Raw genomic sequence first — 22,001 nt, forward strand, 5'->3', positions numbered from 1 at the left:
GGTAGGAACTCTGAGCTTAGGGAATTCAAACCTTTTATAACAGGTTGTAAGCATATTGCTCCAGAAGGAGATAGTATCTGTGTTCCAAGGGGCAGTCAGTGCCTCATTATCAGTAATTCAAGAGACCCATGGAAAATTGTCTTCCAACAATGGGCCTGGGCTGAACTTTTCGCTTAATAAATACTTTATTCATCATGCAAATTAATAATATAAACAATATCACAAGAGGAGATGTTTAAAATACTTGGGAGAACCAAGTTTAAATATCCTACTTTTGAAGCACCTAATAATGTACAATTTAAGGAACTTCAGAAATTTTACATTATTGAAAATAAGTAAGTTAAAAACTTTTACTTAAGATGACTTTGCTGTTATGCTGCATGTTTTTGAAACTAATAAAACTTTACTTTGAAAATACTCTGAATTTAAATGTTTTAACTAATTCATATTATCTCTCCTCTTTTTAATTCATATAGGGAGATTTTAATCTGTATCAGGCCATGAAAAAGTTTAGATGTGAAAAATGTGGGTTTTTTAAAAATAAAAAACAAGTTCCTTATTTATACCAAACCGAAGTGAACCATTCTGAGAGAACCACCATCTCTGATTTCCTGAAAGTAAACAAATAGAAACAATTAAAATCATGTTTAAGCAGAGAGTAAAAAATAATTGACTTAATATTTATATCTTTAATATTCTTAATTTAAATATTTAAAAACAGTGAAAGAAAATAAAAAGTTTAAAATGAATTGTATATGTGTAAACAAGAGAACTGTGTATTTATCTTACTCTTAAAATTTTGCTAGAGTGTTTATAAAAATCAGTGAAGAGAAATAACATATGAAGCATAAGACATTAAAGAAGGAAGGATAAGATGTTAGTTGAAATTTGGAAGCATCTGAAATGTTGCATACTGTGGGTCTTCATTTGTGATTCCACCTATTTGATTTTTTTTTTAAGATTTATTTTTTATTTATTTTTATTTTATTTATTTTTGCTGCGTCAGGTCTTAGTTGCGGCACATGGGATCTTCGTTGAGGCATGCAGGATCTTTCTTTGTGGCACGCGAGCTTCTCTCTAGTTGTGGCGTGCAGGTTTTTTTTCTCTTCACTAGTTGTGGCATGCAGGCTCCAGGGTGCGTGGGCTCTGTAGTTGTGGCTCATGGGGTCCAGAGCACGTGAGTTCTCTAGTTTGTGGCCCGCGGGCTCTAGTTGAGTTGCGCAAGCTCAGTAGTTGTGGCATGCGGGCTTAGTTGCCCCACGGCATGTGGGATCTTAGTTCCCTGACCAGGGATCGAACCCACATCCCCTGCATTGGAAGGCGGATTCTCTACCGCTGGACCACCGGGAAAGTTCCCACCTATTTGATTTTACAATACTATCTGTTCTAAAAGGTCCCATGTAGCATATATTTATTTTTTTTAAAAAATTAATTAATTAATTAATTTATTTATTTATTTTTGGCTCTGTTGGGTCTTCGTTGCTGTGCGTGGGCTTTCTCTAGTTGTGGTGAGTGGGGGCTCCTCTTCGATGTGGTGCGCAGGCTTCTCATTGCAGTGGCTTCTCTTGTTGTGGAGCATGGACTCTAGGCACGTGGGCTTCAGTAGTTGTGGCACGTGGGCTCAGTAGTTGTGGCTCATGGGCTTAGTTGCTCCACGGCATGTGGGATCTTCCCAGACCAGGAATCGAACCTGTGTCCCCTGCATTGGCAGGTGGATTCTTAACCACTGTGCCACCAGGGAAGTCCCAAGCATATATTTCTTAATTTTGATGTTTTACTGCGTATTTAATAGTGGCTCTTGAGATAATGGTTCATAGAAAAGATTGTGTGTTTATAAGCCCTTTATAAAACAGTATGAAGCTACAAAGAGATACTAACAAGAATCTCATCCATTTCCCATTTCTTATTCTTTCTGTCTTTCACATCTCCCCACCAACCCTATCAAGTATAGAAAAACAAAGGATTTTATGATAGGATTCTGAAGTTGGAGAGTGTTTAAATGTAAGACTAAATGTGAGTAATTTTATTTGAAAAAACAATACAGTGGGGACATTTTTGAAAGTTTGGAGATAACCTAATTAGTGTTGAAATGGTAAAGGGGAAAGGTAAAGAGAGTAGGCATGATGGTTAATATTTAAACTAACATGTCATAACTGGAGACATTTCTCTTATTAAAAATTATTTAAAATTTTATTCCTTAAGCTATATCTTGAAAGTTCTTTTTACTAAAAGAAGCCTTTCAGAAAGTCATTACATTATTCTATTTTAAGTAGTCATATCTCAAAGAAAACAGGTGTGGGGCTGGCAGGTAAGGGAAACTTGTATGTATGCATGTGCCTGTGGATCTGATTTACACACACACATACACACACACACACCCCCCAACCTGGAAAAACAAGTAACAAGAAGAATGAGTAATTTAATATTGCCTGAGGCTTGTGTGTGTGCTGGCAAGTTCAGGGGTTTTAGGTAGCTTTTAATTTAAAAACAAAAAACATTGTAAGCACTGATATTTTAAAAATATTAAGCTCCATCTCTTGGTTTATAAGCTGCCATACAAAGTCTATTTTCTATACCACTAGAATGGTCAAGAAACCTGGATTTAGCTTTTGGTCTTGTACACTGACTGGCAGAGATCCTAGGTAAATTATTTTATTTTCCTAATATCTGGTTATAATCGTTGCTGGAAGGCCAGACTTTGCATACCCAAGAAGTGTCATCTGGTTCAGCCATTCTTGATGTTCTTTGGTGCCTTCTGTCCAGGCCTTAAAGCCTGTCTTACATTAGGACTTACATTTAAAAAAGTAAAAATCATAGAATTAATTTCTCAGTGATCTCCCAGGACTTAAAAATTTTTTTTTTCCTTTGAAGGATTTCCTTTAAAATCCATTTTATTTTTAAAAGACTTACTTCTAGACATTTCCAAGGTTTCCATGACTGTGTATGCCATGCTAAATAACCTTAACTTGTACCCTATTTACCTTAGAGGAATATTTTAATGAGTAATGCAATAATGTATTTTGTATACTCCATTATATAATCATTATTAAAGATAAAGTATATTCATTAAATAAAATTTGAAACATGGAAAGGTACTAAAATTTACCCACAGTCCCACCAGTCATATAAAACTATGGTTTAATGTGTATTTGCTTCCCGTCACTTTTTTCCACATATATGTTTTACTTATTTTGTTAAACACAGCTGAAAGCATATTGTATGTGCAGTTCTGTACATACAGTAAGTCCCCTGCATACAAACGAGTTCCGTTCTGAGAGTGAGTTCTTAAGCCCAATTTGTTTGTAAGTCCAACAGAGTTAGCCTAGGCACCCAACTAACACACTTGGCTATACAGTACTGTACCGTAATAGGTTTATAATACTTTTCACACAAATAATACATAAAGAATAAACACAAAAAATAAAACATTTTTAATCTTACAGTACAGTACCCTGAAAAGTACAGTAGTACAGTACAACAGCTGGCATACAGGGGCTGGCATCAAGTGAACAGGCAAGAAGAGTTATTGGCTGGAGGAGGGAGAGGAGGTGGGAGATGGTAGAGCTGAAGGATCGTCAGCAATAGGAGATGGAGGGCAAGATGCAATTTCACTCACGCCTGACATTGATGGCACAGGTTCTTGTTCCTTGCTGGATTCAATTCTATCTACCCTCTTGAATAAACGATCCAGTGATGTCTGGATAGTAGCTCTTTTTTTCTTGTCATAGATGACACGGTAGCACTGGATTGCATTTTGAACGGCTGCTGCAACCTTTGTGTACTGTTCTATGTTTCCGTCCTGTGCCTCAAAAACTAACAGTGCCTCCTCAAAGAAAATCCCCTTGCCATTTCCTGTGTCGTGAATCTCTTCGGGTCTTCAGTTACTTCTTCTTCCTCTTGTCTGTCTTTGTCCTTTATCTGGGCCTCCAATTCCATCAAGTCCTCATTAGTAAGCTCCTCCTGTTGCACAGCAGATTCCATTGTTATTGCCTGGCGCTTCTTAGCAGTACCAGCTATGTCACCACTCCTTTAAGGCTTGCTTCTGGACATCCTGGGCTTGAAATAAAGATACTGTACTACTGTACTCTATACAATACTGTACAATAAAGTACACAAAAGCACAACCACTTGTAGAGGATACACGCACGTGACAATGTACGCCAAACATGTGAACTAACTTATGTGATTGGACATGCAAATGCACGTTCGCATCTTTAAAAGTTTGCAACTTGAAGGTTCGTGTGTAGGAGACTTACTGTATTTGGCTTTTGAGTTTTTTGGCCTTACTTTAAACACTTCTCAATGCTCCCACAAAGTCTTTGTTTTTAGTGGCTAAATTTTATTATATTAATTACTATAGCTTTACTTAACCATTCCTCTTTTTGGTTAAATTTATATTGTTCCTAATTTCTTCTTTTTTATAAATAACCCTATGATAGACATTCTTAGGCATGAAGTTTTTTCTGTGTTTAGGATTATTTCCTTGGTATAGAGCTGTAGAAATGGAATTATTGTACCAAAGTTTATGAAATTTTAGGCTTCTGGATAAACACTCTAGAATTGGTAGTTTTGCTTTGTTTCTTTCCTAGTTTGGGAGGAAGTGATTTTGTTTGGTAACCGGAAGTGGTGGTTTCAACAGAGGCCGATCTTCATTTTATTACATGATGAAATTGTGCTTACCCTTGACTGAATGTTACATGTTAATTCTTGTAATAATTTACTTCAACAAAAGGGTTTTCCCCAGGCCCTCATTTGATTTCTACATATAGTTAAGTACATATTCTGAGCCACACCCTATTGCTGTTACCTAATGTTGGGTGATACCAGGTCACTTTCTTTGAAAGGTACACAGACTTTTGTAAGCAAATTCTACAGACAAGTTAAGGTTTGCTTTGCTACAAAGTAGATTTTGACATGTTGCTCATTTAATTAATATAAATACCCTTTTTTAATACACTAAGTGATCATCTCATTATTTAATGTTAGGTTTTCCCTGTGTTACTGATGGTCTCTTATGAAGTTTCTGATCTGGCTCAACAGTAATTAAATCCCAGAAGTATACTATTTTAGAGACAGAAGAAACCTTGAAGTTTTCTAATCTGAAATTCTTTCATTTTACAGTTGAGGAAACTGAGGCTCATGTGGGATAAGTGTTTTGTCCAAAGTCACTCACTTAGTGGCAGAGTTGGGATTAGAATTAAGTTCTTATTTCCCTCTCTAGTACTTTCCCCACTTTTTTGTGCCTAACAACATGTGTTCCACAGGCTGCTTTATGATTAACTCCTATGATTGCCTATTCCTGTCATTTAACGGATGCCATAGTTCACCTCTACACAGCAGGAGAAGCTTTCCTGATAAAGTTGTCAGGTTATTCAAATTTCACTGTTGAATATTAACTCTCCTTTTCACATATTTGGTATCATATAGCAATTTCTTCTTAATCAGCATTCCAGAGTTGTGGTGCTTGATGTTCTTTCTAGAAAATGAAATCTCACTGACTACAGTCTAGCACTTGCCAAAGGCTAGCTTGAGGCTTCTGGTACTTATGAGAGACAAGTTTGTAGATAAGCTAACTAACTTTCCAACTACTTCTGTGTTAAGTAAACAATCAGAAAGGAATGTACTTAGAACACGTCATCTCACCTTTCCACAGAATTGTCTTCACTGAATTATTATTCAATGTAATTCCCTCAGCATTTATAGAAGATTTATAATAAAAACATCATGTGAATAGGATTTTTGTCTTTTTCAAAACCCTACATGAAGACATGTTTAGTTTGTTTTTCAGTTTTCTAACACAGTTTTTGAGTGTGAAATCCAGTGCTAGAAAAATGTTTCTATCCAGAAGAATTTACTATTTGCATACTTTAAAAAAGTAAGTCAATAAGAGCAATAATAATGAGCAGTGTTTTGGAGTTAATAAAATCCTTTCGCATTACCTAATTTAACTTATCAATCCTGTGATGTTAGTAAGTATAACTATTTTCATTTTACAAATTAGGGAATAGGTATAAAGAAGTGTGTGGCAGGGGGAGATCAGCCAAGATGGCAGAAGAGAAAGACCCTGAGCTCACCTCCTCTCATGGGCACACCAAAATTACAACTATTTACAGAAAAACTATTGATGAAAAAGACCAGAACCTACCAGGAAAGATCTTCTACAACTAAAGATATAAAGGAGGAACTACCACGAGATGGGCAGGAGGAATGGAGTTGCGGTATAGTCAAGTTCCATACCCCCAGGTGGGCAACCCACAAACAGGAGGATAATTACAATTGCAGACGTTCTTCCTAAAGGACTGAGAGCTCTGAGCCCCATGTCGGGCTCCCTCGCCCGAGGAGCCTGTGCTGGGAAGACAAGCCCCAACCAGGGCAGAAGCAGTTATTTGAAAGGAGCCTGGATCAGACCAACCTGGTGATCTTAGAGAGTCTTCCAGAGAGGCAAGAGGCAACTAGAGGTCACCCTGGGGACACAGAAGCTGGTGGCAGCCATTTTGGGGAACTTATTCTACCACATGGACACTGGTGCTGGCAAGCGCCATTTTGGAATTCTCCCTCTAGCTAATTAACCTCAGGACCCAGGCTGGCCTCTGCCCAACAGCATGTAGGCACCAGTAAGTACTGTGACGCTTCAGGCCAGGCAATTAACTGGGCGGGGACACAGCCCCACCCACCAGCAGACAGGCTAACTTAAGACCCCCTGAGCCCACAGCTGCTCCTGGACATGGCCTTGCCCACCAAGGCCCAGGACTCAGCCCCACACACCATCTTGTAGGCACTAAACCCGGGAACCCGCCAGGGCCTTGCAGCCAGAGATCCTGGGAACCAGCCTCATCCATCAGCATGCGAACACCAGCCCCAGGGCAACAACAGCCAGGCAGCCTGTGGAACCAGCCTGCCCACCAGCAGGGCAACACCAGCCCCCAGCTCCGCCCACCAGCAGGTCAACACAAGTTTCTAGACACCCCGGACACTGCAGCCAGCTGTGTCAGGAACAGGCCGCACCCACCAGCAGTCTGACACCAGCTCTGGGACCCCTGGGCCCTGCAGCCAGACCCTAGGATTTGGCTCAGTATGGGCTGGCATTAGCTCCAGGACCTGGTTTCATCCACTGCTGGGTGGGCATCAGCCCCAGGATTTTCTGGACCCAGACTCCAGCATCCAGTGAGCCAGTACTCACCCTGGGGCCCCCTAGGGTTTCATAGCCAGCTGCCTTGTGACAGAGCCCTGCCAACTAGCAGTTGGCAGCTTCCACACAAGGCAGGGCTTGGCAACCAACTGGACCAGGGACCAACCAAGCCTACCAGACCACCCACATTAGTCAGCCCACTGCAATAGAAGGGGCCACACAGCTCATGTAGGGGACACCCCAAGAGCATATAGCTCTGGCGACGAGAGGGAAGTGCACTGCTGGGATGCATAGGACATCTCCTACAAAAGGGCACTTCTTCAAGGACAGGAAATGTAACCAACATACCAGATACATAGAAATGAAACAGCAAGTTAGGCAAAATGGGGCAACAGAGGAATGTGTTCCAAATAACGAAACAAGATAAAACCCCAAAAGAAGAACTAAGTGGAGATAGGCAATCTCCCTGAGAAAGAGTTCAGTATAATGATTGTAAAGGTGATCAAATAACTTGGAAGAAAAATGGACACACAGTGAGAAGTTGATTAGAGTTGGAAAATATAAAGAACAACCAAAAAGAGATGAAGAATACAATAGTGAAATGAAAAATACACTAGAAGGAATCAATGGTAGACTAAATGATACAGAGGAACAGGTCAGTGAGCTGGAGGACAGGATAGTGGAAACCAATGATGCTGAACAGAAAAAAAGAATGAAAAGAAACGAGGACAGTTTAAGAGACCTCTGGGCAACATTAAGCATACTAACATTTGAATTATAGGGGTCCCAGAAGGAGAAGAGTGAAAGGGTCCGAGAACATATTTGAAGACATAATAGCTGAAAATTTCCCTAACCTGGGAAAGGAAACAGATATCCAAGTCCTGGAAACACAGAGTCCTAAATAGGATCAACACACACCAAGATACATTGTAGTTAATATGTCAAAAATTAAAGATAAAGACAGAATATTAAAAGCAGCAAGGGAAAAGCAACAAGTTACATGCAAAGGAACTCCCATAAAGCTGTCAGCTGACTTTTCAGCAGAAATTCTTCAGGCCAGAAGGGAGTGGCATGATATATTTAAAGTGATGAAAAGGAAAAGCTTACAACCAAGAGTACTCTATCTGGCAAGGCTCTCATTCAGATTTGATGGTGAGATCAAAAGTTTTACAGACACACAAAAGCTAAAAGAGTTCAGCACCACCAAACCAGCTTTACAAGATACATTAAAGTGAAAAAGAAAAGGCCAAAGAAACATGAAAATTACGAAAAGGAAAAAGCTCATCGGTAAAGGCAAACATACAGTAGAAGTAGAAAATCAACCATGTACAAGGTAGTAGGAAAGTTAAAAAACAAAAATAGTGAAATCATCTATATCCACAATAAGCAGTTAACGGATACACAAAACAATTCTATGTAAAACGTAGCATCACAGAAAGTAATTGTGAGAGGAGGAGAGTACAAATGCAGGGTTGTTAAAATGTGGTTGAAATTAAGAGATCAGCAACTTAAACACATGTATATATAAAGAGATTGCTATATATAAACCTGGTAACCACAAACCAAAAATCTATAATAAATACACACACAAAAAAAGAGAAAGGAATCCAAGCATAACACTAAAGATAGTCATCAAATCACAAGAAAATAGAACAAAGAAGAAGAAAGGAACAAAGAGAAAAGACAAAAACAACCCAAAACCAATTAACAAAGTGGCAGTAAGAACGTATATATAGATAATTACTTTAATTATAAATAGGCTAAATACCCCAGTCAAAAGACAGAGTGGCTGAATGGATACAAACAAGACCTATATATGTGCCACCTACCAGAGACTCACTTCAGATCTAAAGACACACACAGACTGAAAGTGAGAGGATGGGAAAATGTTATCCTATGCAAATGGTGATCAAAAGAAAGCCAGGGTAGAAATAAATATATCAGACAAAATAGACTTTTAAGACAAAGACTGTTACACAAGAAGATATAACAATTGTAAATAAATATGCACCCAACATAGGAGCACCTAAATACATAAAGCAAATATTAACAGACATAAAGGGAGAAATGAACAGTAACACAATAATAGTAGGGGACTTTAACACCCCATTTACATCAATAGATTGTGCAAACAGAAAATCAATAAGGAACCAGTGACCTTAAATGACACATTTAGACCAGATGGACTTAATTGATATATATATAACATTCCACCCAAAAGCAGCAGAATATACATTCTTTTCAAGTGCACATGGGACATGCTCCAGGATGGATCACAGGCTAGGCCACAAAACAAGCCTTGGTAAATTTAGGAAACTTGAAATCACATTAAGCAAATTTTCCAACCACAACACTATGAGACTAGGAATCAACTACAAGGAAAAAATACAAATACACAGACATGTGGAGGCTAGCAATATGCTACTAAACAACCAATGGATCACTGAAGAAATCAAAGAGTAAATAAAAAAATACCTGGAGACAAATGAAAATGAAAATACAACAATCCAAAATCTATGGGACGCAACAAAAACAGTTCTAAGAGGGAAATTTATAGTGATGCAAGCTTACTGCAGAAAACAAGAAAAATTTCAAATAAACCTAGCCTTACACCTAAAGTAACTAGAAAAAAACCAAACAAAACCCAGTTAGTAGAAGAAAAGAAGTTATAAAGATCAAAGCAGAAATACATGAAATAGAGACTAAAAAACAATAGAAAAATCAATGAACCTAAGAGATGGTTCTGTAAAAGGATAAATAGAATTGATAAACCTTTAGCTAGGCTCATTGAGAGAAAAAGGGAGAGAGCCCAAATCAATAAAATCAGAAATGAAAAAAGAAAAGTTGCAACCAACACCACAGAAATACAAAGGATCATAAGAGATTAATATGAACAACTATTTGTTTATAAAATGGACAACCTAGAAGAAATGGACAAATTCCTAGAAGGGTACAATCTCCCAAGACTGAACCAGGAACAAGTAGAAAATATGAATGGACCAGTTACCAGTAATGAAATTGAATCAGTAATATTGATAATAATAAGGAAAAAAAAAACTCCCAATAAACAAACATCCAGAACCAGATGTCTTCACAGGTGAATTCTACCAAAGATTGAGAGAAGAGTTAACACCTATCGTTCTAAACTATTTTGAAAAATTGCCGAGGAAAGAATGCTTCTGAACTCATTCTATGAGGCCAGCGTCATCCTGATACCAAAACCAGACAAAGATACTACACAAAAAGAGGAAACTATAGGCCGATATCACTGATGAACATAGATGCAAAAATCCTCAACAAAATACTAGCAAACTGAATTCAACAATACATTAAAAGGATCATACACCATGATCAAGCGGGATTTATCCCAGGAATGCAAAGATGGTTCAATATCCACAAATCAATCAATGTGATACATCACATTAACAAACTGAAAGGTAAAAACCATAAGATCATCTCAATAGATGCAGAAAAAGCTTTTGACAAAATTCAGCATCCATTTATGATAGAAGTGGGTATAGAGGGAATATACCTCAACATAATAAAGGTCGTATATGATAAGCCCACAGCTGACATCTTACTCAACGGTGAAAAGCTGAAAGCATTTTCTCTAAGATTAGGAACAAGACAAGGATGCCCACTCTTGCCAGTTTCATTCAACATAATATTAGAAGTCCTAGCCATAGCAATGAGACAAGAAAAAGAAATAAAAAGAATCCAAATTGGAAAGGAAGAAGTAAAATTGTCACTGTTTGCAGATGACATGATACTCTACCTAGAAAATCCTTAAGATGCTGCCAAAAAATTACTAGAGCTCATCAATAAATTTGGTAAAGTTGCAGGATACAAAATTAATATGCAAAAATCTGTTGCATTTCTATACACTAACAAAATATCAGAAAGAAATTAAGCAAACATCCCATTTATAGTAGAAAAAAAAAAAAGAAAGAAAAATCCTAGGAATAAACTTACCTAAGGAGGTAAAAGTCCTGTACTTGGAAAACTGTAAGACACTGATGAAAGAAATTGAATAAAACACAAACAGATGGAAAGATATACCATTTTCAAACTCATAGATATGGAGAACAAACTAGTGATTATCAGTGGGGAGAGGGAAGGGGGTGGGGCAAGATAGGGGTAAGGGATTAAGAGGTAAAAACTACTATATATGTAAAATAAATAAGCTACAAGAATACATTGTACAACATAGGAAATATAGCCAATATTTTATAATAACTATAAATGGAATATAACCATTAAAAATTGTGAATCACTATGTTGTACACCTGAAACATATTATACATCAACTATACCTTAATAAGAAAAAGGTGTGCCTTTTTCATGGATTGGAAGAATTAATATTGTTAAAATGACCACACTTACTACCCAAGGCAGTCTGCAGTTCAGTGCAATCCCTATCAAATTGCCAGTGGCATTTTTCACAGAACTAGAACAAATAATTTAAAAATTTATATGGAAACACAAAAGACCCTAAATATCCAAAACAATCTTGAGAAAGAAGAGAGTTGGAGGTATCTCTCTCCCTGACTTCAGGCTCTACTACAAAACTACAGTAATCAAAACAGTATGTACTCACAGCAATCAAAATTCATCACCATTGCTATTTATTTACTAAGAGATTGAATGTGCTGCCAGTAACACTCAGTGAGGTTGCTGATGATCATGGAATCCTGGAATATATATAACCTTTAAAAATTGAGAATCACTATATTGTACACCTGTAACATATAGTATTGTACTTCAACTATACTTCAATTAAAAAATGAAAAAGAAAAGTATGGTACTGGCACAGAAACAGATCAGTGGAACAGAATAAAGAGCTCAGAAATAAACCCACACACTACAGTCAATTAATCTACAACAAAAGAGGCAAGAATATGCAATGGAGAAAAAGTCGCTTCAATAAGTGGTGCTGGGAAAGCTACATGTAGAAGAATGAAATTAGAACATTTTTCTCACACCATATACAAAAATAAACTCAAAATGGAATAAAGACCTAAATTTAAAACCGGAATCCATAAAACTCCTAGAAGAAAACATAGGCAGAACACTCTTTGACATAAATTGTAGCAATATTTTTTTTGGATCTGTCTCCTAAGGCAAAGAAACAAAAGGAAAAATAAACAAATAGGACCTAATTAAACTTAAAAGCTTTTGCACAGCAAAGGAAACCATTGACAAAAAGAGAAGATAGCCTATGGAATGGGAGAAAATATTTGCAAATGATATGACTGATAAAGGGTTAATATCCAAAATATATGTACAGCTCATACAACTCATTACCAAACAAACAACCCATAAAAAATGGGCAGAAGACCTGAATAGACATTTTTCCAAAGAAGACATACAGATGGCCAACAGGCACTGGAAAAGGTGCTCAACATCACTAAGCATCACAGAAATGAAAATCAAAGCCACAGTGAGATATTACCTCTCATCTTTCAGAATGGCTACCATTAAAGGACCACAAATAAGAAATGTTGGTGAGGATGTAGAGAAAAGGGGACCCTGTACACTGTTGGTGGAAATTGAAATTGGTGCAGCCACTGTGGAAAACATTATGGAGGTTGCTGAAAAAACTAAAAATAGAACTACCATATGATCCAGCAATTCCACTCTTGGGTATATATATCTGAAGAAAACAAAAACAAATTCAAAAGGATACCTGTACTCCAGTGTTCATAGCAGCATTATTTACAATAGTGAAGATATGGAAGCAACCTTAAGTGTCCATCAACAGATGAACTGGTAAATAAGATGTGGTATATACAATGGAATACTACTCAGCCATAACAGAGAATGAAATTTTGCCATTTGCAGCAACATGGATGGACTTGGAGGGTATTATGCTAAGTGAAATAAGTCAGAGAGAAAGACAAATACTGTATGATATCACTTATGTATGGAATCTAAAAAATGCAACAAACTAGTGAATATAACAAAAAAGAAGTAGACTCATGGATATAGAGAACAAACCAGTGGTTACCAGTGGGGAAAGGGAATGGAGGGAGGGGCAAGATAGGGGTACAAACTATTATGTATAAAATAAGCTGCAAGGATATATTGTACAACACAGGGAGTATAGCCAATATTTTGTAGTAACTATAAATAGAGTATAATCCTTCTTAAAATAAATTTATTTATTTATTTACTTGTTTTTGGCTGCGTAGGGTCTTTGTTGCTGCGCACAGGCTTTCTCTAGTTGCGGAGAGCGGGGGCTACTCTTCGTTGTGGTGCATGGGCTTCTCATTGCGGTGGCTTCTCTTGTTGCGGAGCATGGGCTCTAGGCGCACAGGCTTCAGTAGTTGTGGCACGTGGGCTCAGTAGTTGTGGCTCGCAGGCTCTAGAGCACCGGCTCAGTAGTTGTGGCACATGTGGTTAGTTACTCCACAGCATGTGGGATCTTCCTGGACAGGGCTCGAACCCCTGCATTGGCAGGTAGATTCTTGACCACTGAGCCACCAGGGAAGTCCCAAGAGTATAATCTTTAAAAATTGTGAATCACTATGTTGTGCACCTGAAACTTATATAATATTGTATATCAACTCTACTTCAATTAAAAGGAAGTTGTGTGGCAGTGAGGAAACAGTGGAATAAAACTGGAACTGAGATATTTTGTTTATAAATCCTGTATTATTTCTATTATACCATTTGCCTCCCAAAGTATGCCTACTTCACATTTTTGCCTTAGACTCCCCAAATTCAGAGCTAAACTCAATTTTAATTTGAGTAATACAGCCCAGATATTCAACAACCTCTCTTACTTTGCAACTTTTAATTGATTTTTGCTTTGTGTAATTTTACTTCAGATATTGTTTATGAAATAATTTTGGGAATTTCCTCAAATCTTTCAAAAAGTAGATGAGATAAATTGGTTTATATCTATGAAAACTGATCACTGTGTTATGGCTGTGTTCACACTTTTGTTTTTTTAACTAATGTTTTATGTAACTCACCTCTTTAGGCGATATGTTGATACATTTTAAAATATTAAAAAAATCATTCTTTGGAGGAAACAAGTATGAGAATAGTTTATCACTTATTCCATCTCAACAAATATTTGAGGCTGTTGTCATCCATCAAGTAGATTAATACACTTTGTGTTAGAAGGATCAATGAACACAAAAATTGATACTTTTTATCACATTTTTAGAAATTGCATACTTTTACTCCAGTTATATAAGGTGCTCTTTATTAATGTGGATAATTATCAATTTGTAAATATTGGGGATATATCTATTTGTATACATATATACGCTCTATTCTATCTGTACTACTCTCTTCTGGCTAGGCTCAACCCTCCTGGGTGATTCTAAGGACAGAAAGAGCAATATAAGCAGCAAATTGCTGTATCTGTCATAATTCCATATTAAAAAGAATGGGTTTCTACCATTTCCAAAATTTCCAGACACTATGCCAATGAGTAGTACAGCAAGACAAATTAGATGTAAAACTTCATGGTTTGTTACCTACTTGTCCATGACCAGAGTCAGTGGTAGGGAACAAGAGGTATGCTCCATACCTAGAAACTCATTCCAACATGCAACCCAAGGTAGTTTTTTAAAAATGTATTGATTAAAGTTTAACAGAGAACTCACATTCTTTCCCTCAGTTTTTGTCATTAGCAGAAATCCCTGCCAGAATCTTCCCTGGAGCTAGCTAGACCCCTAGTGGTTTCATTTTTTTTTCCTTTTGTTTTTTAAATTGTGGTGAAATATACATAAAATTTACCATTTTAACTATTCATGACTTTTTCTAATTTGTTTTTTCTTCATTGTGGCTGACTCTTAACTGTAACTCAGTTAACATCTGTTTAAATATGTTTTTCAAAATAGTTCTGGAGAAAGTGGGCAAGAATCTTCTTAAAGTGTACCACATCCATCAGAGAACAGTCTACTAAATTGCAGGGCACCTGAGGTTAATAAGATCACTGTGAAGATGGTTTATAAGTTGTAAAAGTGAGGATGAATTAATATTTTCTTATTGCAGGGGGAAAATGCCAGAGCATTTTTTGTTTTCATGAAGACTAATACTAATTTTTCTTCAGATGGTAGTTATTTCAAATTAAGACATGGTAACATAATTCTGTTTTCATGTTTTTTGATAAAAGAGAATGTGAACAGGGAAAGATGAAGGACAAACTTTTTCTTGAAAAGTTGTAAAGAGGCAGTAATGTATACTATTAGAGAAAAATGTATCTACTGTAGTAATTAAGGTTTGACAGCAAGCTAATTCAAAGCATCACAGAACTTTACATCTGGATTTCTCTATATACTCCGCAGAGGATTTTACCCAAAGAATTTTTCTTAGAATTAAAGTCCATATTCTGATGAGCCTAAGGCTAGGTCATGGTTAAAATAAGCAGTAATTAAAAATAGTGTCATTCCTTACTTTAACTGTAAACTATCTTTAGGCCTGAGCAGAATATGAACTTTAAGAAAATTGTTTGGCTAAAATTCCTCTGGGGATTGATGGAAGTAGGTAGATAGATAATCTGTAATAATGTAATGTATGTTATGCATAATATATATATATATACACACTTATATAATGGAACACTTAAGATTTGTGCATTTAATTGTACATTTTATAGGGGGAGGGGAAGGATTGTAAATAAACATTAAACTCCAGTTAATGATATGCATGCTAAAGTGGCTTAAAGGGGTGAAGTGTACAGATGTCTGAAACTTACTTCGAAATGTATCAAAATATAAGATGGTTTATAGAAGGACGGGTTGATGGATAGATATATGATAAAGCAATTACTATGAAACATTAACTGTAGAATCTAGGTAGTAGGTTTGTGTATGTTTATTGTCAAAGTCTTACAACTTTTCTGTATATCTGAAATTTTTCATAATAAAATATTGGAAAAAATAGTGTTAGTGATAAGATACCTAAATAGTTCTAGTAGGTCTACTTTGGTTCAATTAATATTTATTGACATATTGACACCTCTAGTATGCCAAGTGATATAACAGGTATTAGGGATATATAATGACTCAGACTCTCAGGTGGAGAGTAGTAGGAGATGAAATTGGAGAGGAGGACATAGGTTGGGTAATGGAGAGTCTTATATACCGTAATAAGGAGCTTGGCCTTTATCCTATGGGGTTTTAGGCAGGGGAATTATAGGTAGATCACTCTTGTAGCTTTGTCTCCACAAAGCTATATTTGAGGTAGTGGTGGCAGTGGTGAGGATAGACTAAAGATAACGATACCAGTTAGGAAGCAGTATTCCAGGTGCAGATAATTAAGATCTGAATTACAATGGGACTAGATTCTAGAAATATTTAGGAGCAATCAACAGAACTTGATGATTGGTTTGATTAGCTGTAGGTGGGTTGTAGGAAATCAAGAATCATATAAATAACCATATAAGAGAAGGATCAAGTTTTGGGCTGGAGGATAAAATGATGAGTTTGGTTTTAGATATGTTATGTTTCAGATATGTGAAAGTAACCAGGTTAGGTCCAAGATGGAGTCATTCATGCTAAGCCCCATGTCAGCCAACCTAAACTTAACTAAGCTTCTGCGCTTGGCTCTTCTAGAAAAGGAAGGTCTAGGTCAATGAATCAGTGCCTGCCTGCTCAGCACAAGTTACCTAAGACTTCCCTTTGCAACATATAAGGAAAGTAACCCTGCTTTAACCAATCAGCAAATGCCCAGTATAACTTCCTTGTTCCTGCTCACTTTGGTCTATAAAATCTCTTACTTTGTACAGCAATTCAGAGCTCCTTTCTGTCTACTAGATTGGATGTTGCCCACTTCATGAATCATTGAATAAAAGCTTGTTATGTCAATATATTTTCTGTGGAAATTTTTCTTTTAACAGATATAATCTAGTCAAAGAGATATTTATTCATTCATTTGTACCTATGTTATTTGACAAATATTGACCACAGAATTCCATGCCTGCTGTTAATGATAAGATGGTGAGCAAAATGGACATAAATAATGCCTTTAAGAAACATAGTCTAGAGGGAAGAGATATGGGGACATATGTATATGTATAACTGGTTCACTTTGTCGTAAAGCAGAAACTAACACACGATTGTAAAGCAATTATACTCCAATAAAGATGTTAAAAAAAAAAAAAACAGTCTTTGGGAGAGACAATTAAATCAGAAGGGATAATAAAGAGTGATCTTTCTGGTGATAGGAGAAGCAAAGGATGCTGTGGAACTGCATGGAAGGGACAGCTATCTTAGTCTGTCAGTGGCTTGCAGGAGCAGGATGTATCAGTGTGAAGCTTTGGATGAAGCCTGGGCTGAAGATACCAATTAATGTCTTTCTGCTGCTGATTCCTGAGAGTTGATAAAAATGTCAAGGGATAATATATAGAATTTAAAGAAGAAAAGGCTAGAGGCAAGTAAAAAGTTATAGAAGGAGGTGAAATAACAAGGTAGAAGAACTAGTTGAGTGTGGTATGATGGAAGTTAAATGTTTCAAGATAAAAAGCAAAGTCAAGAGTGTTAAATAGTATAGAGATCTGTGATGGGTTAGGTACTAATTTGTCCATTGGGTTTGGCAGTTCAGAGGTCATTGGTGACTAAGTGAAAGCAGTTTCAGTGAACTGATGTTTAGTTAAAACAAAAAAAAAAGTTAATCTGTAGGGGCCAAGATTTTTAACATAAGAAAAAAGAACTACAAGGAAAAAAGAACACAAATAAATGAAATAAACCCCTCTTCACCCTAATTTTAAACTGGAAATATCAGTTAAAACTCATGTTTTTTTTTTCCTTTTAAAAATATGTATTTGTGTTCACTGAAAAAGTCTAAAAGCTATAACTGTAGAGAAATAGTAGATTCCAAGTCTAAGGCAGGGAATATATGAGTCAGGTACATGCTGCGCCATAAAAGTAAGGCAGTTGCCAAAGGCTAATTGGGTCATACCAAAAGGAGAAAGGAGCTGACATGAAGGGAAACAATTGGAGAGTCAAAACTGATTATGACTACAGGGGATTGGAGTGCATCAAGCATCTAAAAATCCACAGGTTCTTAAAGATTTTTAACACACACATACACACACACACACTCTCTCATTGGATGTGTGGAAGTTGCTAGGGCACCAATTCATAACTCTAAAGAAGGGGTTGGCAGGCTATGGCTTATGGCCCCAATCCAGTCCACCTCCTATTGTTGTAAGGCCTGAGAGCCAAGAAGAGTTTTTACATTTTAAATAGCTGGAAAAAAAATCAAAAGAATATTTCATAATGTGAAGATTACATGAAATTCAAATTTTCAGTATTCATAAATAAAGTTTTATTGGAACATAGACATCTTTATTCATTCAAGCATTGTCTATGGTTGCTTATTTGCTATAATGACAGAGTTGAATCGTTGTGACAGAGACCACATTGTCTGCAAAGCCTAAAATATTTACTATCTGGCCCTTTATGGAAAAAGTTGGCTGATCTCTGCTCTGAACATTGATAAATAAAAGGAAAGAATCAAGCATTTATCCTAACTTTTTAAAACTTCCTTTCATGAAAACCAAATAGTTGATGAAGGACAAATTATTTTACAGAAGAATTGCAAGTAATAAATACAGGTGAAATGATAGACTTAGAAAATCCCTATTTTTGAATCCCCCATGAAAAAATTGTCAGGCAGCGTTCACCAATGTATTTTAAAACCACCAAGTAAAAGTTTGATGGGGAATTTTAAGTGGAGGAATCAGATACCGTCTGAATCTGTTGGTCAATTATAGCATCACTAAAACTTGGGGCAACCAAATATTTATGTACCTCATGATACGATGTAAAAAACTGCCTAGAAAGCTGCACTTTAAGCAAGAAAATGGATTAAAATGCTAGTGTATAGGAAATAACAGGAGACAGAAGAACAATTTAATGAGCAATCTATCAACCAAACCCAGAATATGAAGCATTATATAGAATAAATGACCTGGTTTCTCTAAGGAATGAACTATGTAAATGGATTAGACAAATGTGAAAGGTAAAAGCTTTAATAACAGAAGAATATCTGTATAACACTGGGAGGAGGGAAGGACATCTTAAACAAGACATAAAAAACATACCATAAAGGAAAAGGTGGTACATTCTTTAATGTGGTTGAATTTCTCTTTAACAACTATGAAGACAGGGACAAGACAAGCAACAAACAGGGAGAAGTTACTTAACAAAGGATTAGTTCCAGAATATGTAAAGAACTCCTCCAAATCAGTGAGAAAAAGGCAAAGAACCCAATAAAAATGAGTGAAAGATAGGAATAGGCGTTTCTAGAAAGAAGAAACATAAATAACCGGAAACATATGAACATATGTTTAGCCTTATTATTAATTAGGCAAGTGCAAATTAGAATCTCAACAAGAAACTATTTCACAGATACTAGGAATGGCAAAAAAGTTGAAATACGAATGTTAAATCTAAGTGTTAGATTGTAGAGCAATGGAATCTCTTACACTTCGCTAGTGGAAATATAAATTGGTAAAACTACTTTGGGAAAAATTTGGAATTATTTATTAAAATTTAAGATGTGCATTGCCTATCACCAGAAATTCTATTCTTGGGTATATACCCTAGGGATATGTAGAAAAATGTTCATAGCAGCACTGTTTGTAATAGAAAAAGCTAGAAACCACCTAAATGTCCATCAACAGTAGAGTAGATGAATAAATTATGACATTCATCCAGTGGAATACAATAGGCAATGGAAATGAATAAACTTACACCTATACACATCAGCATGGATATATTTCCAAAACATAGTATTGAATGAAAAAAGCATGTAACACAAAGAATGCACTATGTTTTTGTTTATATGAAGTTTAGAAATAAGTAAAACGAAATATCATGTTATTTAGGGATGTAGCCACATACAGGGAAACCATAAAGACAAACAAGGGAACAATTAACATAAAATTTAGGACTGTGAGAGTAGGTAGACGGATAGGAATGTAATTGGGGAGGAGCACCCGGGAAGCTTAAAAAGTATGAGTAATATTAATTATCATCTCTAGATAGTGTAATTATAGGTGATTTAAGTTTTCTTATTTTCCTGCTTTCCATATTTCTATGCTGTGGTTTTTAGAGAGGCAGTGTTCTGTAGGGGTTTCTCTAGAGCAGTGCTTCTCAACTGGAGGTGATTTTACCATTCTCCTCCACCAAGGAGACACTTGGCAATGTCTGGAGATGTTACTTGATTGTCACGACTGAGGTGGGGGAGCTACTAGCATCTACTAGGTAGTGGCCAAGTATGCTGCTAATGTTTAATCCTACAATGCACTGGATGGCACCTCCAAAACAAAGAATTATCTGGCCCAACGTGTCAGTAGCTCTGAGATTGAGAACCCTGGTCCAGAGCCAGACTGTTAGGGATTGAATTCCAGCTGTACACCTCACAAGCTGTGTGACTGTGGGGAAGTTACTTAATCTCTGTGTCTGTTTTCTTGTCTATAAAATGGGACTAATAGTAGAATCCACATCATAGGGTTGTGAGAATTAACTTAATTAAAACATTTAAAGTACTGAGTATATGCCTAGTATACTAGGCACTTGATAAATATTAGCATTAATTATCTTATTATTTAAAATTTTTATTTCTTATTGAATACATTCAATTGATTAAATAGAGAAATATGTTGAAAAAGTTATTATAGTAAAAGAAAATTATACAAAGACACACAAAACCCTACTTCAAAATGTAGCATCTGAAAATTTTACATGAGAAAGACCTTTGCAAGCAGTAATGACAGGATGTTACAATCTGTGTTTTATCTGCGCTTAATAATAATTCCTAAACAAGAAACCAGGGGGCTGAACATAAAGTGTGTATAAGTTAGTGCTAATCTGACCATAAGCTATATTAATATCTGAACTCAAAGACGTGTGGCCTAACTATTTTCGATAATTATCCTATACTTTAGTACACAAAGTGATGTTTCTTTTTTTTTAATTTTTGAATTTTATTTATTTTTTTATACAGCAGGTTCTTATTAGTCATCAATTTTATACACATCAGTGTATACATGTCAATCCCAATCGCCCAATTCATCACACCACCATCCCCACCCCCCTGCAACTTTCCCCCCTTGGTATCCATACATTTGTTCTCTACATCTGTGTCTCAACTTCTGCCCTGCAAACCGGTTCATCTGTACCATTTTTCTAGGTTCCACATACATGCGTTAATATATGAAATTTGTTTTTCTCTTTCTGACTTACTTCACTCTGTATGACAGTCTCTAGATCCATCCATGTCTCAACAAATGACCCAATTTCATTGCTTTTTATGGCTGAGTAATATTCCATTGTATATATGTACCACAACTTTATCCATTCGTCTGTCGATGGGCATTTAGGTTGCTTCTATGACCTGGCTATTGTAAATAGTGCTGCAGTGAACATTAGGGTGCATGCGTCTTTTTGAATTATGGTTTTCTCTGGGTATATGCCCAGTAATGGGATTGCTGGATCATATGGTAATTCATTTTTTAGATTTTTAAGGAACCTCCATACTGTTCTCCATAGTGACTGTATCAATTTATATTCCCACCAACAGTGCAGGAGGGTTCCCTTTTCTCCACACCCTCTCCAGCATTTGTTGTTTGTAGATTTTCTGATGATGTCCATTCTAACAGTGTGAGGTGACACCTCATTGTAGTTTTGATTTGCATTTCTCTAATAATTAGTGATGTTGAGCAGCTTTTCATGTGCTTCTTGGCCATCTGTATGTCTTCTTTGGAGAAATGTCTATTTAGGTCTTCTGCCCATTTTTGGATTGGGTTGTTTGTTTCTTTAATATTGAGCTGCATGAGCTGTTTATATATTTTGGAGATTAACTCTTTGTCTGTTGATTCGTTTGCAAATATTTTCTCCCATTCTGA

General features: G+C 36.3%; 1 protein-coding gene across 4 annotated transcripts in view; it reads right to left on the bottom strand.

Annotated features, from left to right (window-relative positions):
- Positions 1-528: 528 nt before the first annotated feature.
- WDPCP (WD repeat containing planar cell polarity effector) overlaps positions 529-22,001 on the bottom strand; it is a 548,844-nt gene continuing 527,371 nt past the window's right edge. For all 4 annotated transcript variants that reach the window (XM_061211054.1, XM_061211055.1, XM_061211053.1 and 1 more), the window contains one exon: positions 529-611. In XM_061211054.1, coding sequence (XP_061067037.1) covers positions 535-611 — 77 coding nt within the window. In that variant the 3' untranslated portion in view covers positions 529-534. The remainder of the gene's footprint in view (positions 612-22,001) is intronic.

Source organism: Eubalaena glacialis, chromosome 14 (assembly GCF_028564815.1).
Source record: "Eubalaena glacialis isolate mEubGla1 chromosome 14, mEubGla1.1.hap2.+ XY, whole genome shotgun sequence".
Taxonomy (NCBI): domain Eukaryota; kingdom Metazoa; phylum Chordata; class Mammalia; order Artiodactyla; family Balaenidae; genus Eubalaena; species Eubalaena glacialis.